The sequence below is a fragment of the Gigantopelta aegis genome, unplaced genomic scaffold (assembly GCF_016097555.1).
Source record: "Gigantopelta aegis isolate Gae_Host unplaced genomic scaffold, Gae_host_genome ctg4698_pilon_pilon:::debris, whole genome shotgun sequence".
NCBI classification, from domain to species: Eukaryota; Metazoa; Mollusca; class Gastropoda; order Neomphalida; family Peltospiridae; genus Gigantopelta; species Gigantopelta aegis.
Genome location: NW_024533995.1, coordinates 1 through 27,894, shown reverse-complemented (window position 1 = coordinate 27,894; position 27,894 = coordinate 1). Strand labels below are relative to the sequence as shown.

The 27,894-nt window shown below is 38.3% G+C and overlaps 2 protein-coding genes and 1 long non-coding RNA gene across 3 annotated transcripts; 2 read left to right on the top strand and 1 right to left on the bottom strand.

Annotated features, from left to right (window-relative positions):
* Positions 1–81: 81 nt before the first annotated feature.
* LOC121392856 lies at positions 82–12,336 on the bottom strand (the record flags this gene model as incomplete). Its single annotated transcript, XM_041523916.1, is given in 9 exon segments — positions 82–173; positions 1,739–1,909; positions 3,100–3,547; positions 3,550–3,704; positions 7,404–7,688; positions 9,807–10,102; positions 10,382–11,049; positions 11,052–11,349; positions 12,238–12,336. Coding segments are annotated over 9 exon segments (2,512 nt in total), but the record flags the coding sequence as incomplete, so codon positions are not given.
* Positions 12,337–13,301: 965 nt separating this feature from the next.
* LOC121392858 lies at positions 13,302–19,825 on the top strand. The gene is made up of 2 exons (XR_005960546.1): positions 13,302–13,398; positions 19,378–19,825. It is a non-coding gene; the product is annotated as an uncharacterized LOC121392858 (long non-coding RNA).
* On the top strand, positions 13,374–18,936 carry LOC121392857. The gene is made up of 2 exons (XM_041523917.1): positions 13,374–15,224; positions 17,434–18,936. Exons 1-2 carry the CDS (start codon positions 14,780–14,782, stop codon positions 18,246–18,248), a joined length of 1,260 nt encoding a protein of 419 aa, XP_041379851.1. The 5' UTR covers positions 13,374–14,779; the 3' UTR covers positions 18,249–18,936.
* Positions 19,826–27,894: the final 8,069 nt, after the last annotated feature.

Here is a 27,894-nt window from a genome sequence, read left to right as displayed (position 1 = left end):
CCCATTGTTGTAGAGAAAGGAATATTCCCTTCTTCGAAGGTTTCACGGATTTAGTTTCTTCTTAACACCACCACCACTGACGCAGGTCCACCCCAGCAAAGTTCTTGTCGACGCTGACATGGACGTTGACACCAAGGTGTCTGAACAATGTTTCGTCTTTCCTCTGTTTAATGCTGAAATCGTTTCGTCAATTTGGCTTTTACATCCAGACAGTTCGATCCACTGTTTAAGACTAAGGACAATACCTCGCTTGGTGGGGAAGGTTTTCCCCTTGTCACTGTCAAATTTCCTTATGTGAATAGCAGTGTCCCCTTTCCATAACTTGGCCACCACGTAGACGTTAGTTCCAAGTTCTAGACGACATCTCACTTCATCACTTGTGGAACAGGCCATCTCTGGATTGAACGTAGATCTGATTGTTTTCGGCGAGCGAATGACAATGAAACCGTATCTAGCCTTTTTATACTCTTTCGTGTCAGTCTAGGTAGGTCAGGGGCCGTTCTAAGTAGGTCAGGGGCCGGCCTAAGTAGGTCAGGGCCGTTCTAAGTAGGTCAGGGGCCTGTCTAAGTAGGTCATGGGCCGGTCTAAGTAGGTCAGGGCCAGTAGGACGAGGTCACGTGATGTCATCAAGGTCACGGAAAGTAGGTCAAGGTCACGGAAAGTAGGCCATGGGGCCCAACAAGCCCCCTTACTACTACTGGGTGTAATGTGTACTCGAGGACGTCGACTGTTGGTGATCGATCACGTGACATTTACAGCGAAGGAGCTCGTTTTCCGTCATTCGGTAGGTGAAGTTTTTTGTTATTTTAAGCTTGAAATTAATTGATTTCTCAAATAATACTCGCGACCTGTTAAATCTTACAGCTGTGATTGTGGATATAAAACCGCAGTAAGCTCCAACTACAAACGTCACATCCGACTGAAACACAGTGGCCAGGAGCTGATACGTTGTTTCTGTTCCCAAACGTTTAAGACAGCGGAACAAATGAGAAGTCATAGAGTTAGTGTCCACAACTTCGTTTGTAAAGAATGTGGTGGCAAGTATAAATCCAGGTGGGGTCTAAACCTACATTATAAAACTCATTCCAAAAAATACCAGTTTACCTGCAATATCTGCAACAAAGGATATCACCGGCGTGACTTGTTCCAGGTGCATCTGTCAACTCATATAACACTGCAGCCCTACGTATGCAAAGTATGCAAAAAGTCTTTCAATAAAAATTGTAATTTGGCAAGACATGTTAAACAGTGCACTGGAAACAAGACATTTCCATGTCGGGACCCCTTTTGCAAAACTGTGTGTCGTTCAAAAAGGCTGTTAAAAGAACACTTTGAAGGTATGCATGGTGATCCAAAATACAGATGTCCATGTGGTCGGAAATTCAAATGGCGATCTGGAATTTCAAAACATAAAAAAATATGTCCAGCCATGTCAAAATAAACAGGTGTAACGTTATATCTTTGAGAAATAAATATGTCATTCAGATCATAGTGTTTCATTTATTTATTTATTATTATTATATATTATTTTTTTGCATATAGAAATGGTGTTGTCATCTTGCCAAAACTTAGTCTTCTTCCCCTTTTACTTAAAAGAAACCACTTGTAGAGCTTTTTTTAAAACTCGTTTAGAGCTATTTCTAACTTGTCTGAGATATATGACAATGTTTGTTAGTCTTAAAACACAATAAATGTTCAAACACGATTTCATGATGGTGATTATTAGTATCTCACCTACAACAGCTCTATTCCTTCTCTAATATGTGACAGAATCTTCGATTCGTTAAAACGATATCGTTCAGACCTCACTCCAAGTGTTCCCCTAGCTGGCTGTGATAATGGTGTGATTGACGAACGCTTTCTTTTGGGTTTTCTTTCCGCTCTTCCAGATTGATCAAAATGGTGATCACTTAAATGTTTAAAGAATAAATAAAGTAAAATAAAATGAATGTATATCAGTGTGTAATGTTATATCTTCTTGGATGAATTAAAGGTTGCTGAATCTAATTCAACAATTTCAAGAGTGAATCTGACAGGATCTTTATTGAAAATGATGCCGGAAGTGAAAATACATAACCTACACACATATCATGACACAATCTTATTGTAGAATAATCAATCAACCGAACAAATAAGTAGTTAGTCTGCGATTTTTGCTAAAGTATCAAGTACGGGCATTTTATGAAACGCAGCAATTATACATGTAGTTATAGATAATAATAATACCGGCCTCGGTGGCGCAGTGGTTAAGCCATCGGCTCACAGGCTGGTAGGTACTGGGTTCGCTCCCCGGTACCGGCTCCCACCCAGAGCGTAGGTGTATGGCCACTACACCCTCCTTTCTCTCATTAACACTCTCACTAACATCTACTAACAATTAACCACTGTCCTGGACAGACAGCTCAGATAGCTGAGGTGTGTGCCCATGATAGTGTGCTTGAACCTTAATTGGATATAAGCACGAAAATAAAGTTGAATTGAATTGAATAATAATAATAAGCTCATAAATAAGTATTCTGAAATAAAGTTTTAAAAATGTATACTTCCTGTATATACGAATACTTACCGAAGTACAATATTGTACACCTTCAATGGGGCTGTTCACTCATAACTGAGTTGTCCACTTTCATCCTCGCAAGCTTCAGTTAAACATTTTACAGGATACACTTTAGCCTTTGAAGTGTGCATGTAAAATCCTCTGAAAATATAAGTCAGTTACAGTGTAGAACATCTTATTCATCTTATAAGCACTACAGTTAGTATGAAATACTTGTTCATGGAAAATATAAATAGAATGCATGTGTAATATGTACAAAGCCAAATAGCTTAGCATCTAACATTAATTCTCTTGGGAGGCAACTTTGTTACAATGCTTACGAGTGACGTACAGAGTTCATTAATTGCATACATTTATTTCATTATGACTAGCCCATATTTGAAACCTACTTACTAAATATCTGACATCCAATATCTGTTGATCAATTAATCAATATGCTCTAGTGATGTCGTTAAATAAGCAAACCTTTTTTTTTACAATTAATCTTCATCTTTATATAAGCATGTTCCTATAAAATATGTTCATGAAAGACGGTTAAATACCTGTTGTGATTTTGTCTTGTTTGATAAAGTTCACATGCTGTAGTCATAGCCAGGGGCACCTCACTACAGTGCAGGACACCAGAACCCTTTGAATCAAAATCTTGAAAAGCGCCAAAGAAATTTTCGCTGTCCAGTGTTCCAATTGTCCGTGGGTTATAGGTACCACTTCTGGTGAAGGCGTATAGCTGTGTACGTCTTTCTCCGTGAATCAACATCCCTTCAAACATAATGGAAGGAATGCCAAGAACATGAGTTCCAAATGGTGGAAATTTGTTAAAGTTTACCTCCTTCAGTAGAAACATTTTTAGCTGCTCCTGCAAGGCGTGTCTCTCACAAGCAGATATGCCTGGCTCGTCTTGTGCTCTGTACCAATTCCTTAGGAAACGACAGACATCTGCTTCGTTTTGGTAACCAACCGCTTCCAGTGCTTGGTCTACCTTTTCACTAATGTTGCTAGAGCAAACGCACAATTCTGCTTATCTGCTAAATCCTCCACCAATGCCGGACTTAATTCACACCCATTCTGTTTAGATTCACGAGCTATTTTCACCCAGGCATTTCTTGATAGACCCCTTTCAGAAATCCCCGTTGTACATATTTTTGATCTAGCGTTTGTCAAAATGTGTTCAGGATCCAAGAAACAGAATACATATCTCTTCTCTTCTGGTAAGTACTTGGGCTACTAATATTCGGCAGTTTCACCATTGCTTAATGATGCACTAACCTTTATGGGGCTTTTCTCTTTCCACAATCTAAGTTGTTCTGGATATATTGTCTCAGCCATCACAACATTCAGCAGAGCTTTTGGTAGCTTGTGAATGGCAATTTTAGCAAGCTGCTTTAAGGACTTAACACTTATACATTTCCTTCATTGAACACTCCCTGAACCATATTTCTCACATATTTTGTTCACGATATCCGCTTTCTTTATAGGAAGACGGTTATCCATCGCCAATCCACATGCAAGAATCTCATCCTTAGAAAATGTCTTATTTAAAACAGCTGCAGATGTGAATAACATATGGATGTTGTCTGCTGTAAAGTTTTTGTTACGATTCTCTCTCAATGACCCCGGTTTTCTGTTATCCTCTAGTGCTTTGAAAACAGCACTCCAGTGTACGTACCTTGTTTTATGTTCTTTCTCATCACAATTAAGACCGACGTGTGGATCACTAGTGACCCATTCCATACTGCATTCTCATTCCAAATCATTGCTACTCACAAAACGCTCGTTTTCTTGAATGGAATTTGTATCCTCTAAAGCTAATAATTCACTCTGCGTTTCCACCTGCATGCCTTTAGATTCACATGTAAGTCCACCTGTAGTATTATTGTCAATGTATTCGGTTGTATTTTGTGAGCGAATCTGTTCAGTTTTGTCTTGTTTGTTTGCTTTCTTTGTTTGCTTTTTTAGCATATCATCATATAAATGTGTTAGGTTATCAGGAGTACATGGTATCCTCAGTTCCATCTCTTTGTAACTTACAAACAATATGTCACGGGGATCCTATAATACCCGTAACTGAATGAAACACGATTATCCAAATATCTCTCCTAACTGTATATCTATTAGATCTCTCTGTAACAGGCGGTTATACCCTAGTGGCTCGTCTAGGTATGATCAGAGATAAGATCTTATATAAAGTATATATACTCTTCAAAAAAAGAAACGCAAAAGGGTACAAATGGGTTATAACTCCGATTTTATGTTTCCTACCGGTTCATGCTTTGTGAATATAAGGTCATTGCATGTCCCAAACACATTCCCACGGTTACATTCGATAAAACGCAGCTACTGTACAATAAAGTTCCAAAATGTGAATATTCGCAAAAACGCAGCCACGTGCAAACCATGTCACCACTGCACGTGCGTTGTCTGCACGTGCAACATGAACACCGACAGTATAAAAGTGCAGGGTGTTCGCTTGCCTGGCCTCTGTATCTGGCCGACAGTTGACAATCCAGGACATGCCACGTCTCAGTGAACCGCAGAGAAACAATGCCATCGGCCGACTAGACGCAGGCGAATCCAGAACGGCCGTTGCCAGGGCATTCCATGTGTCCCCAAGCACCATCTCCAGACTGTGGGACCGTTACCAGCAACATGGATCAACACGTGACCTCCCTAGATCCGGTCGACCACGGGTCACTACCCCCGGGCAGGACCGCTACATCCGAGTACGCCACCTTCGGGAACGATTGACTACTGCCACCTCCACAGCCGCAGCAATACCAGGTTTGCGCAGGATATCCGACCAGACCGTACGGAACCGCCTACGTGAGGTAGGAATTCGTGCCAGACGTCCAGTTCGAGGTGTCATCTTAACACCACAACACCGTCGACTCCGACTGCAGTGGTGCCAGATTCATCGACAATGGCCTCAACTGCGATGGAGACAGGTGTGGTTCAGTGACGAGTGTCCCGATTTCTGCTCCGACGTCATGATGGAAGATGTCGCGTGTATAGGCGTCGTGGTGAACGTTATGCGGCAAACTGCGTGCAGGAAGTGGACAGATTCGGCGGGGGTAGTGTCATGGTGTGGGCAGCCATCTCACACACTGGCAGAACTGACCTGGTCCACGTGCAGGGCAACCTGAATGCACAGGGCTACATTGACCAGATCCTCCGGCCACACATCGTTCCAGTTATGGCCAACGCTAACGCAGTGTTCCAACATGACAATGCCAGGCCTCACACAGCACGTCTCACAACGGCTTTCCTACAGAACAACAACATTAATGTCCTTCCTTGGCCATCGATATCACCGGATTTGAACCCAATTGAGCATCTATGGGACGAGTTGGACCGACGCCTCCGACAGCGACAACCACAGCCCCAGACCCTGCCCGAGCTGGCAGCAGCCTTGCAGGCCGAGTGGGCCACCATCCCCCGGGACGTCATCCGTACTCTGGTTGCTTCAATGGGCAGGCGGTGCCAGGCAGTTGTCAACACACGCGGAGGCCACACCCGGTATTGACTCCAGATGACCTTGACCTTGGTGGTGTGTCCTATCACTTACTCACAATGGACTAGAGTGAATTGTGAACAATCCTGCAACATTTGGTAATTATCGGACTCACCATTCAATAATTAAATCAATTCTCCAAATGTTACGACAATGTGGTTTTGCGTTTCTTCTTTTGAAGAGTATATTATTATAGCACGTTTAGTTCACTAGAAAACACAACAAAAACACAATACACTTTGGAATCTGTATTAACCTACGCTGACAAATGTACTGCCGCAGTAGTTAATTAATAACAACAAATAATAACAACCCAGAACTGATCACTTAATTAGTTAATCTCTAGGTGTCTAGTTCACACAATATGCTAATCACTTCACCGTGACACAACACCCACACGTGTGATAATTGAGAAATGCTTCCAGGAGAACTTAATTAATAAAGGAATTACAACTCTATTCCTAACTGGTTAATTTTTAATTAACCCTTACTACTCGTTCAGTAACGTGTGATAATTGAGAAACGCTTCCAGGGGAACTTAATTAATAAAGGAATTACAACTCTATTCCTAACTGGTTAATTTTTAATTAACCCTTACTACTCATTCAGTAACCTTGTAACACAGAATTAATACTGGTACCTATCACAATAAAGACAATAACCTACAGTTTACCTAGGTCCTCTAGGATGACTGGTTAAGCTTTTTATAATTATTTAGGACAGTGAGCCTACAGATTACTGCTTAAGATGACCGGCAGCACCGTCTAAATAATATTGGTATAATACAGTATTAAAATATTTAAAGTCACATCAATCACATCAAGGTTATACAACAGAGCAGAAAATATATAATTACCAAGTCCAAACGGACTAACGTTCCCCTTGGACGCCTTCCAATATGTTTCTCCCCGATATCTCTAAAACCCTAGCGATTTATAAAAAAACCGAATATCGCCTGGGGTACAAGGCGGTACTGAATCTTATCATGTGAATTTCCACAGTGACCAAGCGGTATTTTTTTTTCTCAGATGGTCAGACTCAATGACGCCTAGTCACCAAAATTACAGTTGTAAAAACCGCACTCGCGGAGGTATTACGTAACTACTGGCCACATGGCCTCCGCACCTGCGCTGGGTGTGTATTAGAAAGCACGGTCGCGCGAAGGTATTACGTAACAAGTTGCCCATCTGGGCTAAGTGCATTTGAAACTACACTCGGTCCTCTAAAACAATTAATATCGCCACAGGCGAAAAGAAATTAAGAGCATGTACCGTCACACAATACATTACTGTTTTTACATACATCAACCATGTCTTTCATGTTGTCTTTGGTGACTACACCAATTGAAACCAGTTTCCGTATTTGTTCTCCTTTAGACATTCCCTTTGCTGGGAGAACACATCTTTGGATAATTGAAGAACTGTCAGATGTTCATCGTTTAGACCTCTCGTAGCTAACCTGGCAAACGCCCCATCATAACATTCTGCTGCTACGTATAGACTTCTTTCATTGCAGCATTTTCTGACTTCAGTCAAGATCTTTTGCATCTGATCAGTCGTCACAGAGTTGTCTGTTAAAGCATATGCAATAGGTGCTGCATGGTACTGTTCTGGTTTGTACAATCTGTCCAAATCCGATATCATAACAACAAGGATTTGTTTGGCTAAATGTCAAGAAAGTTCATAGGCATCTTCTAAAAGATGTCCAATCCTACAGAAGCAATCTTGCACAGACTGCTTATGGAATCCTTGAATAACACTCTTTGATTCATGATGCCCCAACATATCATCAGTTTCACTTGGTATAAGCTCAGCATGACAACATTTGTTTGCTCTACTTGACGCTACTTCACAGATAAATTCTACGTTCGTTGTGATGTAACTACTGATGTCTCGTCGCACCTCTTGTATCAATGGATGAAGTTTTGTTGGCTTTGGGGGAATGTCAGAACCATATACAGTCGTCTCCACTTATTTGCACATCGGTTTATAGCATAATTCGGTTAATCGACTATTTTCACCCAACACGGAACCATTTGCCCGTATAACACTACAAAACATCCGGTTAATTGCACAGACTACAGGCTATATATCGGTTATTTGCACATATAAATAACGTTTTGTTTTTTTTGTTTGTGCTAAATTAATGTCACAAATGACTGAGAAAGTCTATCAAACTTTGGCAAAAAAACTCAAATAAATCACCGATTAATCTGTTTTGTTTGAGCTCACTGTGTGGCAAGCCGACTGTAATCGCGGTTTACAGAGTCGACGTGTGACATGCAAATGAGATGGTGTGCACGTTACTACTGGTGAATCACAATACCCGACTACAAGATTTAAGAATGACATAAATAAGTTGAATAAACCTAAGACCTAATGTTTTGTTTGCAATATATTGCTGTTGATCAGAGGCCATCTCAATAACAGGTAACTCTCCGACTATTATTTTTAGAAGTACCGCCTGTGCGCTTGTACGCATGCGCACTCAACTATTGAGGCCCTATTCGATTGACGTGTTCAGGGCAATCATTGTTCTGTGTCAATTACGTTATGTTGAGAAGCCTTGTTAGTAATTAAAAGATTACAGATCAATCGTCCTAGGCGGTTATGTTTTTAATAAATGTGACCGAGAAAGGGTTGTTGTTCACTTATTCATTAGATGCAGTGTACGCTGTATCTGTTAAACGCAAAAGAAACGATTTATCACTTGCTTCCCAGAAAATGTAGCGGAAAAAAAAAGACTGGTTGGGGAGGTCGTCAAAAAAAACACATAACAAAGACCGTTATTTATGGATCGTCCCTAAGTTTCTGCTATATTGTTAGACACCAGTCAGTCGGACCGCACCATGAAGGTCAGTCAATTGTGTTAGACAGGTCATGCATGCAATGCAGACTGCTGGAACTGATAACGACTCACTAGCCGAGCTTAACTTTAATTGCTTAACAATAGCAAAGTCATTATTTGGGGATCACAAATAATACCAAAGCTTGCCATATCTTTTGGGAGGGAATGAACACCATACCAGCAAATGCATACAAGTTCACGTAATTCTATGGTAAGGCGCATTCGGTCAATCAACAGCCCGGTAATTCCGGAAACTGACGTCATTTTGTAAACACGTGCACCGATGAAACGTGAACTTTTTTATGGTTCTGTTGTTTCAAGTTTATCTCATTAACTACATGGCTAATACACTTTGTTTACACTAGTGGATGGTCAGTGTTTGTTTTTTTAATGCACAAAGTTTGTGTTTTTAGAAAACGACGCCCAGTGACGGACGTTGTTGGGTTGTTTTTTAAAAAATGATTTCTGGTCTGGCAGATTAAAACAAAAACGTCATGCTAATTATATATATATCGATCGATATATTTTTTTACATTTATATTTATCCAACTGCATGTGACATGTGTTAACTGTAATAGTTCCGGTATGAAGTACCGCATTATGCTAAACTGTCTCCCATGCCACTTTGTAGTTGGATGGCTGTTACAAAGTGAAAGTCGGTACTCTATCGGTTAATCGACTAACCCGGTTAATTGCACAAAATCGAGCAGCACCGAGGGTATGCAAATAAGCGGGTTTGACTGTATATCAACAATTAGAGTCCATATTTTTTGCCAAAGTTCTTCTGAAAATTATACTTGTAGAACTGTTGACGTTCCTGGCGTGAATTTCACAAAAAGAAGTTTCTTTACATTTAAAATCTTAATTTCCAACAGAAGCTGGGGTACATAATACCTTTGGACTGTGTACATGCCCGATGGTGTGTAGACATTTTGTGGATTAGGACATTTAATTTCTATTCCCATGACAACATTGCCCATTTTATTGTGCAGACTTCCATCGGGACTTACAATGCAGATAGGTTTCCCGTTATGTTGAAGAGTGTAGCAGCCTTCTTCAAAGAATGTAAGATTTGGATAAAAGGCAGGTAATACTTTTGAAACAATTGTAGCTACAGTGTTGATTTCATTGTCTACCCCGTGCTGCATAAGAGCTTTGGTTGCATCAGAACATTCTGGCTCTGCTTTTCCCTAGAATTTTGTCTCAAAATGAGTAACTTGAGATTTAAGATTTTGAAGACCAAGGGCCTTGTATGCTGTGCTGCCTGTTAGGGGCAATTTTGCTCTGAGTTTGAACCATAGTGGACTCCTCTGTTTACTAAACTTGCTGTAGACATTCGATTGGCACTGGCTTTGTGCCACCATATTTTCATCAAGTCCAACCAAGCAAACAAAGTTGTCTTGCTTGTCAAGATCAACAACTGTTTCACAGCATTGTCTGTTTTTACCATTTGAAAGTAGGTATGATACTATTGAAGTTGATGCACGAATTTCTTGTTGAAGACCATCGATGCAGGGGTCTATTTTGTACAAAGATGTCTGAATACTACTGAGAAACAGTGCCATTTTCCCCTTTTTCCAGACCATGCCAGCTTCTTTGCGATATTTGTCAAAAACATACTGTTTTTTAACCCTGATTTCTTTCAGATGTTTCATTCTCTTGCACATAGCTGATGCCAACACTTGACAGGAGCCCACAATTGAAGATGCTGCTGAATTGAATGTGCCATCTTCCAGGTCCATGTCAGATGCTTGTTGTAGAACAGTGTTTGCCTTTTCTACACTGGAACGTTCATGTTGCAGTCTTATCTTTCTTTCTCGCAAGGTGGGAGATTTTTCAAAACCCATCATGTCAACATCACCGTTGGAACCACCAGGATTGAGTTTTTTAAGATCAACAGATAGCTTATATGTTTTGGGGAATTTTCTATCCTGTTTTGCAATAATATCAAGAATGGACTTGATTATACCAGGAGTTTCACACTCTCGTTGAAGATCTAGATTAACAGACTCAAGCATATTTCTTGAAGGTACAGCGAAATTTATGTTAGATTGCTGTGGATCAAACTCACCTCTCAGGTTATCATCTGTTGTTAGTTGCCCTTGGTTCTTGAGGCCACTCATAAATCGAATAAAGCGCCTTTGAATAACCTTAGGCCAGTTTTCCAAAATAGTTTAACTTTCTGGCAGTACCTCATTGCACATGTATTCTCTTGGGAAAACCACCTAATAACATCCAGAAACAGCAGATATGCAAGGTTATTCGTGTGAAAACAAGACTGACCTATCAATCGGATAATGCAATTCCATTCTTTTAAATGTCCTGACTTGCTAACTTCAGACAGGAAAGTGGGTAAATGTGCACATATTTGTTTTAAAGATTCTATCTCCTCCTCAGAAAGGAGTTTATTGTCAACAAATACACATAGTTGATCAGTCTGAGTATATGCATGTGTTTTATTGTTTTGTGTTTGATGTGTTGTTGCCTTGTTCTCTAGAATAACTGATGTGGAGTTACAGGATTCTGCATCAGTCTTACGACGTTTAAGAGGGATAGTATCTAAAGGTGACTGCAGTGTTTTTTCTTTGATTTTGGGGAAGTGAATGCTTTGATATTCAACCCTTCCAGATATTTCACACAGATGTTGTTTCCTTATTGATAACTGTTTAATACAATGCTTCTGGTTAGTGTGCTTCAAAATATCGTGGAAGGTATCTTGTTTCTCTATGCAATAATAACACTGGTACATTGTGCATTATGAAGCCTGAAAAGAAAAGAAAAAAATACGACCATTATTTAACGTTTTATAAACATTATGAGATAGTCATAGTGGTCCTTTGTGTAAATTGTATCAAACCAGTCGATTAAATCAGTTACTTTTGTGGTATGTTCTCAAAGTACAATATATTGATCCGTACACCAAAATACACGAAGTCAGCAACACTCCGTACACCCTTAAATCAACACTCCGTACACCGCATTCACTGAGATGGAACCGATGTTTATGGATCCTATCATAAAGATTACGAAATTGACAAGCACAAAATTTTACAAGCATGTATACTAATTATTCTCGTTAATATGTACATACAAATTTGTATTTAATATTAAATGCATTAATAATTAAACTGAATAATGTAACACTGGGGTTTGCAGAAAATTATGACCCCCAGCTGATTCTCGTGTGCCGTTCTTTAAATACAATAAACCGATTAGATTTTTGAAAAATGCTGTAAGACACTAATAGACTGAACTTGAAGTAGGTGATAATATTTTTTCAAGATTTATTGATTTAAGGCCACAATTGGAGAAAATAATCACCTACCTCGCTCATTTTGAAGCGCACTCCACTGTAAAAGTCACGTGACCGATCACCAACAGACGACGTCCTCGAGTACACATTACACCCAGTGGTAATGGACATGGTTTATTACTGTAAATAGTTCTGTAAAACTATTGATTAAGTAGACTTTTCCATCTAAAACCATAGAACTGACCAATTACGTAGTCCCAAAGAAAAGAAAATTATCACTTGGGTATCGTGGGTTGTCGTTTTTGCTCCATCGTAGCATATCAATAGCCCTAATGGTGTACATTTTTCCTTTGGATTATTTAACAGAGAAAAATAATATAACCCCATTTTGTTCCGTTAATGCAACTTGAAATATATTTAGTTAAATAGTTTATTATATTATTTATTATTTTACAAGTCAGGTTGATCAAAGAGAAGTGCCTTGTCGAAAATTACTGATTTTGTTTACATTGTACATACAGGAGATGGTCAGGAGCTGACGTCACTTCGCCCCAAGCTATCCCACCGGATGTCACAAAAACGAAACAAAATGGCTGCCCCCAGTTAGCAGGAATAATCATGTTTTTTTATTAACTCTAAAATTATGCGTTTTTCATTTGCTAAAGTGTCAGTATGTGTTGGTGGTCCGGGTATGCATCTTTCCAACACATAAGGCTCTTGTTTGAGTTGACCCTACCTTTAAGACTAAGCTAAAAGTTTGTCTCGGGTGAATTTTAAAAATAATTTTAAGAATATTTTTACACTCAAGAGTATTTTTAACATGTTAAGAATTTTTTTAGAATTTTCTTTATAAATTCTAAGAATCTTTATAAATACCGGCCCAGAAAGGAATGAGTTTGGAACAGGAAATTACTTCGCCAACATGGCTGCTTCTGTTGAGGAAGTGGCTGCTGCAGCAATCATGATACTTGAATCGGAATAAGACGACAATGATGATGCAGGGCGACCAACCTAATGGAAATATTTTTCCGGGATTTTCTGATATATCAAGAATTAAATACAACTGTTTTTAATTGTATTTAAGAGGTCTGTTATAATCATAAACATATGTCTTTGTATGCCATTTAGCAGGGCGCAAAAGGACTGCGTAAGGAAGATCACGTTGGCTAATTAAATAGCCTCGCGTCGTGACGTCACTTAACAACAGCGTCAGTTTCAAATAATTTCGTACAGGTAAGACACAATTGTTATTTTTAATTTTAACGTTAATTGGTCATGCCGGTTAAAGTTTCAGTTTTGGGTCACAGTTATGTCCGTAGGCTTGGGGAAGTCGTCAATAGGAGGAATTCTGGTTGGAAAAACCTCAGGTTGGACGAATCTGAAGTTTTATTAAAATTTGTCGGGAAAGGTAGCGGCCGTGTGAACGATTTAATTCAGGGTCAGTTCCGTGAACATTTGAAATCATTCAAGCCCAGTGTGGTTGTGTTACAAATAGTAGGTAACGATATAGATAGAACTGAGGTCGTACCAACAAAAATAGCACAGCATGTAATTTCAATTGCAGAATGGCTTCTGTTAGGATGTTCTGTACGGCATGTTTGCATTATGCAGTTGTTGCCTAGATTAGAAACTCGGTTTCTGCCCACGTCAGTTTACAATCAAAAGGTCAGAGAGGTTAACCAAAGCATCAAGTCATTGGTAGCTGATATTGCTAATGTGACCTATCATAAACACAGAGGTTTAAAGGAAAGTCCGGTAGATATATTTTGCCGCGACGGAGTTCACCGGAACGCTTTGCACGGGATCCCTAAGTATTTGAGGAGCGTACGTGGGGCGGTGATTTCAACATACCGTACTGTCGGCAGGTGTGCCAGTAAGTAAATAAATACATAAATAAAAATAAAGAGGATAATATAAAAATAAATAAAAAGGATAATATATAAAAATAAATAAATAATAATAATAATAATAATAATAATAATAATATTAATAAAAAATAATAATAAATAAATAAATTTAAAAAAAAACCACACAAAAAAACGGCTTCATTGGTGTTTCCAGATATTTATTGGTATGTTTCCAGATATTTAGTGGATCACATGTGGGCTTTTGTGAGCTTCATTGGTGTGTTTCCAGATATTTAATGGATCACATGTGGGCTTTTGTGAGCTTCATTGGTGTGTTTCCAGATATATAGTGGATGACATGTGGGCTTTTGTGAGCTTCATTGGTGTGTTTCCTGATATTTAATGGATCACATGTGGGCTTTTGTGAGCTTCATTGGTGTGTTTCCAGATATTTAGTGGATCACATGTGGGCTTTTGTGAGCTTCATTGGTGTGTTTCCAGATATTTAGTGGATCACATGTGGGCTTTTGTGAGCTTCATTGGTGTGTTTCCAGATATTTAGTGGATCACATGTGGGCTTTTGCGAGACACATGTAGTGATTAGTGTTAATTAATTGGCTTCAGTAAGCTTAACAGTGGTTGTTAAAATTATTTTTGTCTTAACATGCATTATGTACAAATGGGCCAGTGAGATAACAACGTATTCATATAGTTAATGCATGTAAAAATTGTGTATCATAGATACTTGGCAACTATGTTATGGTTTAATGAACTTTTCTCTTTTTTTGAGCATAATGCCACCGCAAAGCAAACGAAAATCGGCCGTGGGAAACAAGTCTCTAGCAAGACCAAAAAGGCGGCGGTCTGCAAGGGGACCAGCAACCGTTGAGGAGACTGTGGAGCCATCCACATCACAGATGTCTGAGACAACAACAACGGGTCCAGATGTGTCGGGGCAATCCACATCACAGATGTCTGAGACAACAACAACGGGTCCCGGTGTGTCGGCAATTGCTGCTGAGGTAATACGCCAATTGAAGGAAGAGGGTTTGGTCCTGCGACAAGCTCCGTCAGCAACAGGAACCAGCCCAGCTGCTGCTAAAGATGTTAGATCGGGGCCGCGTTTCGGGGAAGTAATTTCTACCGCACCAGCGCCCAGTACGTCACAGGAACAGCCGACATTTATCACTGGTGCCATAGAGCAACTGACAAGTACGGCAGCACTGGGTCGTGATGATTATTCAATTAATGGTTTGGATGGTAGCATCTCCCGCCCGCTTGATATAAATGTTGACGTTCGTCACAAAGAAAAAATTTGGTCTGACCAGTTTGTTGATTTTGGTCAGCTTTTGCAAAATCGACCCATTGATGAGTTTGACATTTCTTTTCAAACGAATACTTTTTCGTTGATCCCGAAATCAAGACCAGTACCTATTCGGTCTATGGATGTTTGGAATTCGGCATTCCAAATATATGTCACAATCGTAGTGAAGACCAGGCCGGATTTGGCAGTTTCTTTGATGAAATATGCAAATATCGTCCAACGGATTGCCAAGAAGGCGGGAGATCAGGCTGCCATAACTTATGATGTTAATTTTAGGAAGTGGAGACAAGCTTCTCCCGAATTACTACCTTTTGATGTGCCAAATAATGAGCTATTCCTCGAGGCCATGGCAACTGGACATTCAGTGCCACCCACGAAGGTTCAGTTCAAGCCATATATTAGTGTAGGTCAGAATAAATTTTGTTTTGCCTTTCAGAGGAATGGGGTATGCAATAGAAACAACTGCTGGTTCAAGCATGTCTGCAAAGCCTGTGGTGGACCCCATTCCTTTCGAAAATGCTCAAAATTCGATAAAGCAAATTACACCAATACCGCAGCACCTCATAATTCAGCAGCAAACCATAAAACAGGATCCAGTCAGCAGAGTAACGTCCGTTAAATTTGACTATTTGCGTCCCTTCTTAAAAGGATATGATTCAGAATTAGTACAGTTTTTAGAAGCAGGATTTAAGAATGGCTTTTCATTGTGTTATAATGGACCTCGGGCATATAGGTCTAGTCCAAATTTAAAATCTGCTATAGAAATGCCAGGTGTTTTGATGAAAAACATTAACAAAGAAATAGAGTTGGATAGGATTGTAGGACCCTTTAACACACACCCTTTTGCCAACTTACAAATTTCACCTTTAGGGCTAGTTCCCAGAGAAAAAGAACCAGGGGAGTATAGGGTTATTCATCACCTGTCCTATCCTTTAGGGTCTTCAATTAACGACGGGATTTCTGATGAACATAAATCAGTACAATATGAAACTTTGGATAAGGCCATATTTCAAATTAACCAACTGGGACAAGGGGCGTTGATGGCAAAGACTGATATAGAGTCTGCTTTTAGAATTATTCCGATAAGCCCATCAGATTATGAACTCTTAGGTATGGAAATAGCAGGGTTATATTACTATGATAGATGTCTACCCATGGGTTGTTCCATTTCGTGCCAATTATTTGAAAAGTTCAGCTCTACTTTACATTGGATAATGGAAAACTATTTTCAGGCCAGGTTCGTAGTTCATGTTTTAGATGATTTTTTATTTATGGGTCTCCCCGTAGAAAAAGATTGTTAAAATGCATTGCAAAATTTCTTAGATCTATGCCAACATGTCGGAATTAAAATAAAGCAAGAGAAAACTGTTGAGCCCACTACATGTATTACGTTCTTGGGGATTCAGTTAGACACTGACTTGATGGTAGCCAGATTACCGGTAGACAAAATCGAAAAAATAAAAACATCACTACAGGCATTCCTAGGCAGGGAAAAAGTGACACTTAAAGAATTACAGTCATTGATAGGTTTATTAAACTTCGCATGCAGAGTGATAGTACCTGGCAGAACATTTCTGCGGCGATTGATTAATCTAACTTGTAAGATTTACAATCCAGGTCACCATATTCAGCTATCCAAAGAGGCGAAATTAGATTTGAAGGTGTGGACAATGTTCATTGAACATTTCAATGGGACTACTATGTTTTTGCCAAATAGTTGGGAGTCGTCAGAACAACTACAAATGTATACAGACGCTAGTAATGTGGGGTATGGCGCCATATTTGGCAAACATTGGTTATATGGTCAGTGGGATGAACATATGTTGCAACACCATATTAACATCAAGGAATTATTTCCAATTGTTCTAGCTTTCACTTGTTCACTGGGGACAGCAACTGGGTAATAAATCAGTTTTGTTCTTTTCTGATAATAATACAGTGGTAGCTATAATAAATAAACAAACATCGCCCAATACCGTAATGATGGGTCTTGTCAGGAGATTGGTATTAGCAGCCTTGAGATTCAATATTAATTTTAGAGCCAAACATATACCAGGAAAACTAAATGTACTGGCTGATTACCTGTCTCGTTTACAGGTGGCATACTTTCACCAAGCAGCCCCACAGATGGACAGAATTCCAACCACAGTTCCGCAGCAGTTATTGCGCATTTAAACGAGACAGTCCTTCGACTCATTGATGCAGCACTAACTGATAAGTCTAAACAGTTATATCGTAGAGCATTCAGTTTGCTACAACAATTCATACACACAACGTTGTATATGCAGTGCTCCATGCCAATTAGTGTATATACAGTGGCATTATTCAGTGCCCACATGGTGGACATTGGCTTTGCTAGTTCAACCATTACAACTTATATGTCAGCTATAGGATATATACATAAGTTGGGGGCCTTTAAAGATCCCACACAGTTTTTCATTATTCGGAAAATGCTAGCAGGATTAAAGAAAATAAATAAAAGACAAGATTTCAGGCGCCCACTGACAAAACATATATTGTATCAAATTATAAATGCTCTGGATGAAGTTTGTCCAACAAGATACAACAAACTTATGTTTCATTCAATGTTTTTACTTGCTTTTCATGCATTTTTGCGCATTGGGGAAATCACCTACAGTGGAACCAGTAGGAATATTCTACAGACAAAGAATGTGCAATTCTTCAAAAAGGGTTTGCAAAATCCTTCCAGAGTGGAGATACGTTTTCACTCTTTCAAGGGTCATTATCACACTGCCCCAATTACCCTATCTCTTAATGCTCAAGCGATAAAGGAATTTTGCCCAGTACATACTTTATACAGGTATCTACATCTTCGAGGTTCTTCTCCGGGTTGTATTTTTGTATTCCCGGGAGGATCTACGGTTTCTTACAGATATTTTGCAATATATTGAAAAATGCATTGCTTGCAGCAGGATATAGGTCCGAACATTACAAAAGTCACAGTTTTAGAATAGGTGCTGCTAGCACCGCTGCTAGTCAAGGGGTATCAGAGGCAGAGATACAAGCTATGGGCAGGTGGAATTCTAACGCGTTTAAGCGATACATTAGAATCCCATCTTTCGAATTATGGTGAATTACAGTTTACACTACTATCATACAGGCAGTGGCATCGGATGCATGGCATTCTTGTGGCTTACTGTATGGAAATCCTACTTTTACTGGTTGAATGCATGGGATTTTCTTACTTTAATAGCTAAAACTAACTTACTGCGTCGAATGCATGGCATTCTCGTAGCTTCTTACATAAAAATAAAAATGTGTTGATAAAACATGCATTCTCACACCTCAGTACAAAAAACTGCGTCGGATGCATGGCATTCTCGTAGATTATTGTAAAAGGGAACGTGTGTATTTAAAGGTTCTTGTGAATCAACCCTAGATTGTATCTACTTACTATTATTAATAGCTTTAATAAACCCAGTGCTGTCGTGGATCATTGTATCATATTTTTATTCTGATGGGTGTTTCGATTCAGGTTAGGCTGATATGGCCTTTTAAGTCAGTCAAACTGCTGTGGTTGGTGGTTTCTAGTTTCAGCTATTGACGGCTGGCAGTAGCTTATCTAGCAAGGTGGCGGATTTCCCCCACCTACAACAGTGCTTTTCGCATTTATTATGTAATGTTACTATGCCATTTCACTTTCCTGAACACCTACTTTTGTCAGGTGTTTACTATTACATAATGTGATGTGATGTTATAATTTTATGTCGTTTTTAATAAAACGGCCATTTCAATCTAACCTGGTTTACTGGTTGTTTTTACCTAATGTTCTACAGTTCAGTTAGTTTTATTACAAGTAGCTTGTAATTTATCTATAATCCGGACTTCGTAAATCAACAATTAAATACAACTGTTTTTAATTGTATTTAAGAGGTCGGTTATAATCATAAACATATGTCTTTGTATGCCATTTAGCAGGGCGCAAAAGGACTGCGTAAGGAAGATCACGTTGGCTAATTAAATAGCCTCGCGTCGTGACGTCACTTAACAACAGCGTCAGTTTCAAATAATTTCGTACAGGTAAGACGCAATTGTTATTTTTAATTTCCCACCACCTTCCCCGTGTCTTGCCACCATTATGAAAATGATATCTTGTTAAGAACGATTAATAACAATGGCTTCTAATTTATGTTATATATTGACATATGTTTTTGATTTGTTTATAATTAACACACGGGATATCTTGTACATCAGATGTTTAATGTAACACATTTTTGTTATATACATTAAATGTTTTCATATTGATACGTTCAAGTACAATTGACATTTCTTCATATACTTTTATGTAGAGTTAACAGATGGGCGGATTTCCCCCACCTACAACAGTGCTTTTCGCATTTATTATGTAATGTTACTATGTCATTTCACTTTCCTGAACACCTACTTTTGTCAGGTGTTTACTATTACATAATGTGATGTGATGTTATAATTTTATGTCGTTTTTAATAAAACGGCCATTTCAATCTAACCTGGTTTACTGGTTGTTTTTACCTAATGTTCTACAGTTCAGTTAGTTTTATTACAAGTAGCTTGTAATTTATCTGATATAATCCGGACTTCGTAAATTAATTTTTATGCACGCGAACGCCCTTTTCAAAACAATAATTTAAAGCGCGCGAAAATGTCATTTTCATAAAAGTATTTTTAAACAGTGTGTAAAATGTCATGTTTGACATATATTTCCAAAATGACAATACAAATAAGTATATCATTATTTATATGTGAATTGGAACTTCCTCATAAAAAGACCCCCCCACACACACACACACACACACACACACCAAAAATCATCAACGAGTGCACACACACACAAAAAAACTTTATTAGCAAATATTATATTACAGACTCCCACCTACAGATTAGCAATAAAGTAGCAAACAAACTTGAGACCAATGTTATTTTTATATAGGTACATTGCCACATATGCACTATTTCATCATATACATGTCGTGGGGTCGAAATGATTTGTGGCAAACTGGTTCGGGGACGAAATGTCTGCTACCCACATTAAGACTGGCTGCCGTTTTCCATTAGGCTTACATTACTGTTACCGTAACATTTTGGGGGAGCCAGTGCACAGTAAAACAAATCGCGTTATTATTTAACTATTTAACTTTCTTGAATAAAATAATATCGGTAGGATATTAATCATCTTCATAAATCAAGGCTAATATTCGTTCCTCGTATTCAGCCTTGATACATGTAGTCAAGATTACTGATATCCACTACTACCGCCCTCTATTGGAAGAAAATTTGTAACACCGATTATGTCCCTTACACGATGACATCGCTGACCAATCACAGCATCGGTAACATGTGACAATCTTTAACATATCGTGACAAACACGACACGTTTCCACGGACGCTGACGCTGCCATCTTTGTTTACAATAACATGGGAATCTATAAGGAGCGTTGCGATTCGTTGCAATCAGATCTCATCGCATCCAATGAAATTTAAGCATTTTGTGGTACGATTTCTTGACATGTCGTATCAAGGCTGAATACAAAGAACGAATATTAGCCTTGATTTATGAAGATGGATATTAATGTGATGGATGTGTCATATAATAGATTAGTGGTGGCCAAATATTATTTAGTCAAATGTTGCATGTGAAAGCCAATGGAAAGAAAAGAAATGTCGGTTCGTTTTTTTGTTTGTTTTTTTTGCTTTGTACGATTGTAGCGTTCTGTGATATTCTATGATTTGATATTTATAATATCTTTGAATACATAAACTATTCGAATATTAAAAATAAGAAAGAAAATTTTCATATATGGCTTCAGTTTACTCGACATTTTCATTGGTCGGCTGCTGACAATAAACACGCCCGCGGCCTTGGTAATGGCACAAAACTAGACAAAACGGAGCTCAGGTTGAAATGAGTGATAAAGATATTTAATTCTAAGAATGTAAAATGTAATAAGAATTAGTTGCTTAGAAAAAACAATTCGAGTGAATTTGAAAACAATTCCGGATATTTGGCATCAATTCCGGAATTCGAGTACGTTATGAAAATTCCGGAAAGTTGATCGGCCTGATGATGATAGTCCATCACTGACCATGTTGACTATGCTACAATGTTTGAAATAATAAATTTTATATATTTTGTATAAACCGTAATTAGCCAACATTTGTTATTCGGTGCCGCACCTGTCACAGGTTTAGTACGAGTGCCTAACCTATTGTTATTAGCAATTAGGAAGGAAGGACATTATTTAACGACGCACTTAACACATTTTATTTACGGTTATATGGCGTCAAACATATGGTTAAGAACCACACAGATATTGAGTGAGGAAACCCGTTGTCGCCACTTCATGTACTACTCTTTGTGATTAGCAGCAAGGGATCTTTTATATGCACACCCCATAGACAAGATAGCACATACCACGGCCTTTGATGTACAAGTCGTGGTTATCTGGCTGGACCATTGCGCCGCCCTGATACTTTAAAACTAATAATATTTTTGATTCAGACATCCCTAGCCCCTCTTCCTGCTCTGCCTCCTGAGTAGTAGTAGTAGTAGTAGTATATTATTGTTATTATTATTAAGTGCTTTACACACTGTACGCGAGCGATTGTTGGCGCGAATTTCGCCGCGAATTCCGCGTTGACGCTAGCTACAAGTACATGCGCACTGCTCGCGAACCCCCCCCCCCCCCCCCAAAAAAAAATCGTGCGAATTTTCAGCAGTCGGTGACAATACTCGCCGTTTCGTGAAGCAGTTTCTGCTGAACAACGATTAGCAATAACTGAGGTATTGTATGCATAAATTTATTAATTTCATAAATAGAAAAAATAGACAATAACTTAAAATATTCTATCCCCATGTTGTAAAAGAAAGAAAGCTGTTTTATTTAACGCAAGGGTCTTTTATATGCACCATCCCATAGACAGGATAGTACATACCACGGCCTTTGTTACACCAGTTGTGAAGTTGTAGTTGCAGCTGCTTTTATCATAAAGCTCTGCATGTTCTTGGATGGCTATTATCAGTTCTTCCTTTTTATTTTCTTTGGTTGACGTAGTTCATCAAGATAAACGTCTCCGGCACGATATTTATTATTGTGATGTTTATTGCTGTGCCGTAACGTTTATCCATTGGATCGAATTTTCCATTTGCAATCACGATTTAATAAAATCAGGCATATGTGCTTTATTTAAGAGCCTCAACACGTACAACAACATATTTTAATAAATTTTAGACAAAAATATTAAGTACAATACCTTTGGTAACCTTTCCAGGATTAGATGTTTGAAGATGACACATTTAAACATTTGAAAGCTATTTTTATCCTGGCACATCGAAAATGCGGAATGAAAATTTTGCGGAACGAGATTTATTCGTATCAAGCATTTTACGTACACCCAGTAAAAAGAAATATTGCGGAACTGAATGGAATTGATTATTAAATTTATTTATTTTGTTATTTTTGTTTCTACATATGTGCTTTGTGTGGGTTGCATTATATGCATTGTTAATAATATTATCACATTAAAGTTTTGGGGTGTATTATTCTTTTTTATTATTATTAAAAAATAATGATTGTTAGTACAGGTCATTACTTATTTTAAGGCCTTCATTTATTTACTTTTTCCAAAATTATTATTCCTTTAGTAATTGTTTTTAAATATTATTATTACAGGCCATTGCTTACATGTGTTTCAAAGGTTTTTTTCTTTTTTTTTTCTCTTCTTTTTTCTTTTAATTTCATTTTTTTTTTTTAGCTATAATTACTGGTCATTAGTTATTTTAGGAGTTTTATTCAGTTAAATTTAATTGTTATTATTAATTTATTATCAATTAATTGATTTTTAAACAATATTATTCATTAATTAAGTTTATTTATTTATTATTATAAAACGTGATATTCCATTAAATATCGTGGAATAAACTCGTGAACCCGAGACGAATAATAATAAAAATAATCCGATTCCACCAACAGTTTTCAATCACATTTTAAATATGCTCACAATGGCCGGCGGGAATATTCGAGATTTTGTTCGTAACTGAAAATTGGATTAATGCAGGATTACTATTTGGACAAACTGTCTATTTATGCGTAAAACGTGACTCGGGAAGTTTTCTTTATACAGTAAGTGTTTATATTTATTGGTACATCTCATATTTCGCCACGAAATAATTAATTCCATGGTTGTATCGATTCCGCCTGAAATCTGGGCGGAAACTGCACGCTTGTTTTTGCTGTTCAAGTTGTAAACATCGGGTCCAATAAATGTCAAAATGTAAAAAAACGGACCGTAGATGTTTACCTTGGTGAACTATGGTTGACGGTGCCATTTTTTTTAACCACGTGCTTCTTGATCGGGAACAGGAAATGACGTTGCAGGCGAATTATCAACGCGTACGAAAAAACAATAGGATTCATTCTATTTTTTAAATTCACTCGCCTAAGTATTCGCTCGCTCTCCATTCGTACGCGTGCAGTGTGCATTCACAGTATAATTTTTGTTTGTTCTATATTTTTCACTCGCTCGCCTGTCTAATACACTCGCGAATTCGCGTATAGTGTGTAACGGCCTTTAGTAGTAGTAGTAGTAGTAGTAGTAGTAGTAGTAGTAGTAGTAGTATTAGTAGAAGTAGTATAGTAGCAGTAGTAGTAGTAGTTGTTTAGTCGCGCCATTTGGATTTTCTATAAGCAAAGAATTTGTTTAAGTTCACAGCACAGAAGTGCAGTTGTGATAGTGTTACTTTGTTAACCAGTCCATACATGTTCTACTATGTAATTGTTATTGTTTTTGTACCCGCTCCTTGTGAGTGTTATGTACAATGAATTGAAATCATTAAATTTTCTTTGCGTCTATACACTTTACGGCAATCTGATTGGTCCAGAGGGGCTTACTTTTTTTCGTTCATATTTCATGAACTGAAAAACATTAAGCCACGCCTACTACCCCCCCCCCCCCCCCCCCCCCCTGAATCGCACTACTTTTGTTCAACAAGCCGGATTATTCAGGCAACGATATTTAGATATTTTGAAGAAAAAACACGTGAAAGCTAAAAATTCAATTTTAAAAAAGTATATGATAAATAGACCTCTTTCACATTCCACTGCACATGTACCCGTTGCGGGGTAACTCGAGGACGCAAACCGCGAACTCACGCGAGATCTCGCAAAAATAGACCTGGGGGGCATAGACACTGGAAGGCCACGTAATAGGAATGTGAATATCTCCATGATTTTTTACCGGCCTCGGTGGCGTCGTGGCAGGCCATCGGTCTACAGGCTGGTAGGTACTGGGTTCGGATCCCAGTCGAGGCATGGGATTTTTAATCCAGATACCGACTCCAAACCCTGAGTGAGTGCTCCGCAAGGCTCAATGGGTAGGTGTAAACCACTTGCACCGACCAGTGATCCATAACTGGTTCAACAAAGGCCATGGTTTGTGCTATCCTGCCTGTGGGAAGCGCAAATAAAAGATCCCTTGCTGCCTGTCGTAAAAAGAGTAGCCTATGTGGCGACAGCGGGTTTCCTCTAAAAACAGTGTCAGAATGACCATATGTTTGACGTCCAATAGCCGATGATAAGATAAAAAAATCAATGTGCTCTAGTGGCGTCGTTAAATAAAACAAACTTTACTTTTTTTTTATCTCCATGATTAATTATTCTATCAGTAGGGAACCCGAAAATTCTGTCGACATCCAACAAGACATATTGGAGACATTTATGAATTAATGCTTATCACGAAATAAAAAATATTTTGTTGTTAACGCCCGACAAACCTTCGGTTCGGATTCGTACGCAATAAATATCGGATATGGGCTGAAATAATATTAATGTGTGCGCGCGTGTATCTATGCAGATATTTATTGTATTTGACATAATTTAAATATTTATAAAGCATTATACAGATGAATACATTCAGGATTCTTGTCAGGATTTCTTTTCACAAAGTTATTTGGTATTTGGAATAAAATTAAATGATACATAATATGGAAGTTGAGCTATGGTATATAAAACATTAGAATCAGGCCCGTAGGAACGATATCTGGGGGAGGGGAGGGGGCACAATAGGTAGTGGAGGGACACAGTCTAGTTGGTGGGGGGGGGGGGGCAAAAGCCATATTTTAAACCGGGTTTATAACAGTAGGGCTATAGTGCCCCCAACTTCTCGGTTGCTACCGACCTGAGAATGGTCAGAAATGTGACTGTATTGCATATACAGCTATTTAAATTCGAAGCAAGATTATTTAACCTAAGAAAGATGTAAGTTTTATTTATACAGGATCCTAAAGAGAGCAAGCTTGTAAGACCAATGATAAACAAAACAGGAGACCGGCGGATTGTAAATGAAAAGGCCGTTTAGGGTGCCTTTCCAATGGTCCGGTTTTACCCGCGCGGCTATTTCTGCCGCTAAGCGGTAAAAATCAAATGCGTTGATTTGCATTGACGTCTTTCCATTGATACGGGTGCTAACGGTGCGGCCAAAAAAAGTCGATCATGTATCGATTTTTTGCCAGCCGTGCGGCTCGAACCGCATGGGGAATCCATAAAATGGCGTCATTTTGGGGGTATTACCCATGATTACCCATGATTTTTAGCATTCTTCGTGCAATGGGCGAGTAGAGTTCACACATAAGCAAATTGAAAGTGTAACTGACTTGGCAATCGAAAACCCGGTATTTATTACCAATCCTTAAGTGAATATAAGTACCAAATCTGAACTAACAATTGCTGGACGAAGATCGCAAGAAAATTCAACGTCCAAGACATGTCAGGTGCAATAATAATAATATTAATATTAATAATTTAATATTATGCTACTATTATACACGCATATCAATGGAAAGTTGATAAACACAACCATCATAATGAATTAAAATAGTATTAGGTTCACTAAACTACAATAATATTGGGTTCACAAAAACTACGTCTACACAGTATCGGTGACGGATCCGGAAATTTTGCAATGTTTCAATTTTTGTCAATTTAAAAATTATTTATTAAAAAAAGGTGATTAAACAGGACCGTATCTAGGTTTTTTTGTTGGGGAAGGGGGGGGGGGGCAACTAAGTAGTTAATAGTCTAAAACTCCTTAAAGGGTTAAGAAGATAATTTTCTTTTAGTTTCTATGCTTTCCGGATTTTTTCTGGTGGGGGGAGAGAGGCAACTGCCCCTTGCCCCCCCCCCCCCCCACACACACACACCAGCTACGACCCTGTTAAAGCGAATCCGGATCCCCATATCTCCCTCCTGAATCATGTGAACACCCTTTATCCTCGTTTAATTATTTTAAAAAAACCCGTACCGGTACAATAATAACATGAAATGAGTTCAAATAACTGATGTGCATGCTCACCAACTTCTTACTAACAATAATGTTTACCTTGTTCACTTTAGTAACAAAGAATAAAAATACCTTTTTAGCAAGAATCAGTGTTATTTTAGGAGGTAAACTATTGTGTTTTTTAAAGTAATTTTTACGATACGGTGGGTTACCCATCCTGCCTACGGACCTGTGGTGGCAGTAAAACATAATCGGTTTCTCATTATTTTATGTTCCCAATATATATGTGTCCTTTTAAATGTGTTAGCTCTCGTATCTAATAGTCCGTCTCATCCTCCTACAAAAATTTTGGAGTTTTTTTTTTTTTTGTTGGGTGGGTTTTTTTTGGGTTTTTTTTTGGGGGGGGGGGTGTCTTGTTGTTGGGTTTTTTGGTAATTAATTTCAGTTTGGTTTGATGGAAGAAGAAAAGTAGCCTTAAAGTTTTTGGAATAGGCCTATAATAAACACCAAAAAAACAACAACTATTTTAGGGTCAAATTTAGAAAACAATCGGCTCAGAAATAAATAATATGTAGTAAATTACATAGTATGGGTTGGTAGCGTTCCCAGTGGGAAGTTCCTAAGTAATAGTTCAGATCTCGATTTGATCAAATGTTGGTTTTTTCTGCAGAAGTTTCATTAGTAATAGATCTTCCTCATTTAACAATGACATGTTTCAATTTGCATATGGCAGCGTAATTAATTAATTAATGACGTCACATGGAAGAAACCGTGTCGTAAATACGCCTCAGTGGAAATGTGCTAGCCGCGCGGGTAGAACCGCTACGCGGCTAGCCGTGCGGCAATAACAGCACTAATGGAAAGGCAGCCTTATTCAAAACGACAGTTAGTTACATGACATGTAAATATGTAACACAGAGTATACAAAACATGTTTATCCTCCAACCTTTGTGATGAGTAAAGAATGGTCTTAGGTGGGGTTCAGAACAAACGTATGTTTATACTCCAATCTTTGTGACGAGTAAAGAATGGACTTAGGTGGGGTTCGGAACAAACGTATGTTTATACTCCAATCTTTGTGATGAGTAAAGAATGGTCTTAGGTGGGGTTCAGAACAAACGCCTACCCACAATTAAATTGCATATACATATTATTACTTTCAGACATAATATAACATGGTTAAAACAATATTGCAAACACATAGTTACATTCATACATAGATTAACATGTTTAAAAACAATGCATAAATGACCATCACTGTACATGTACATCACAAACTTACAT

Bases quoted from the DNA above. Each gene is read 5' to 3' on its own strand.
- LOC121392857 (XM_041523917.1), top strand. From the start codon at position 14,780: ATGAACTTTTCTCTTTTTTTGAGCATAATGCCACCGCAAAGCAAACGA. The intron at 15,225-17,433 runs GTACGGCAGCAC...TCTCGTTTACAG, and splicing joins TGCCATAGAGCAACTGACAA to GTGGCATACTTTCACCAAGC.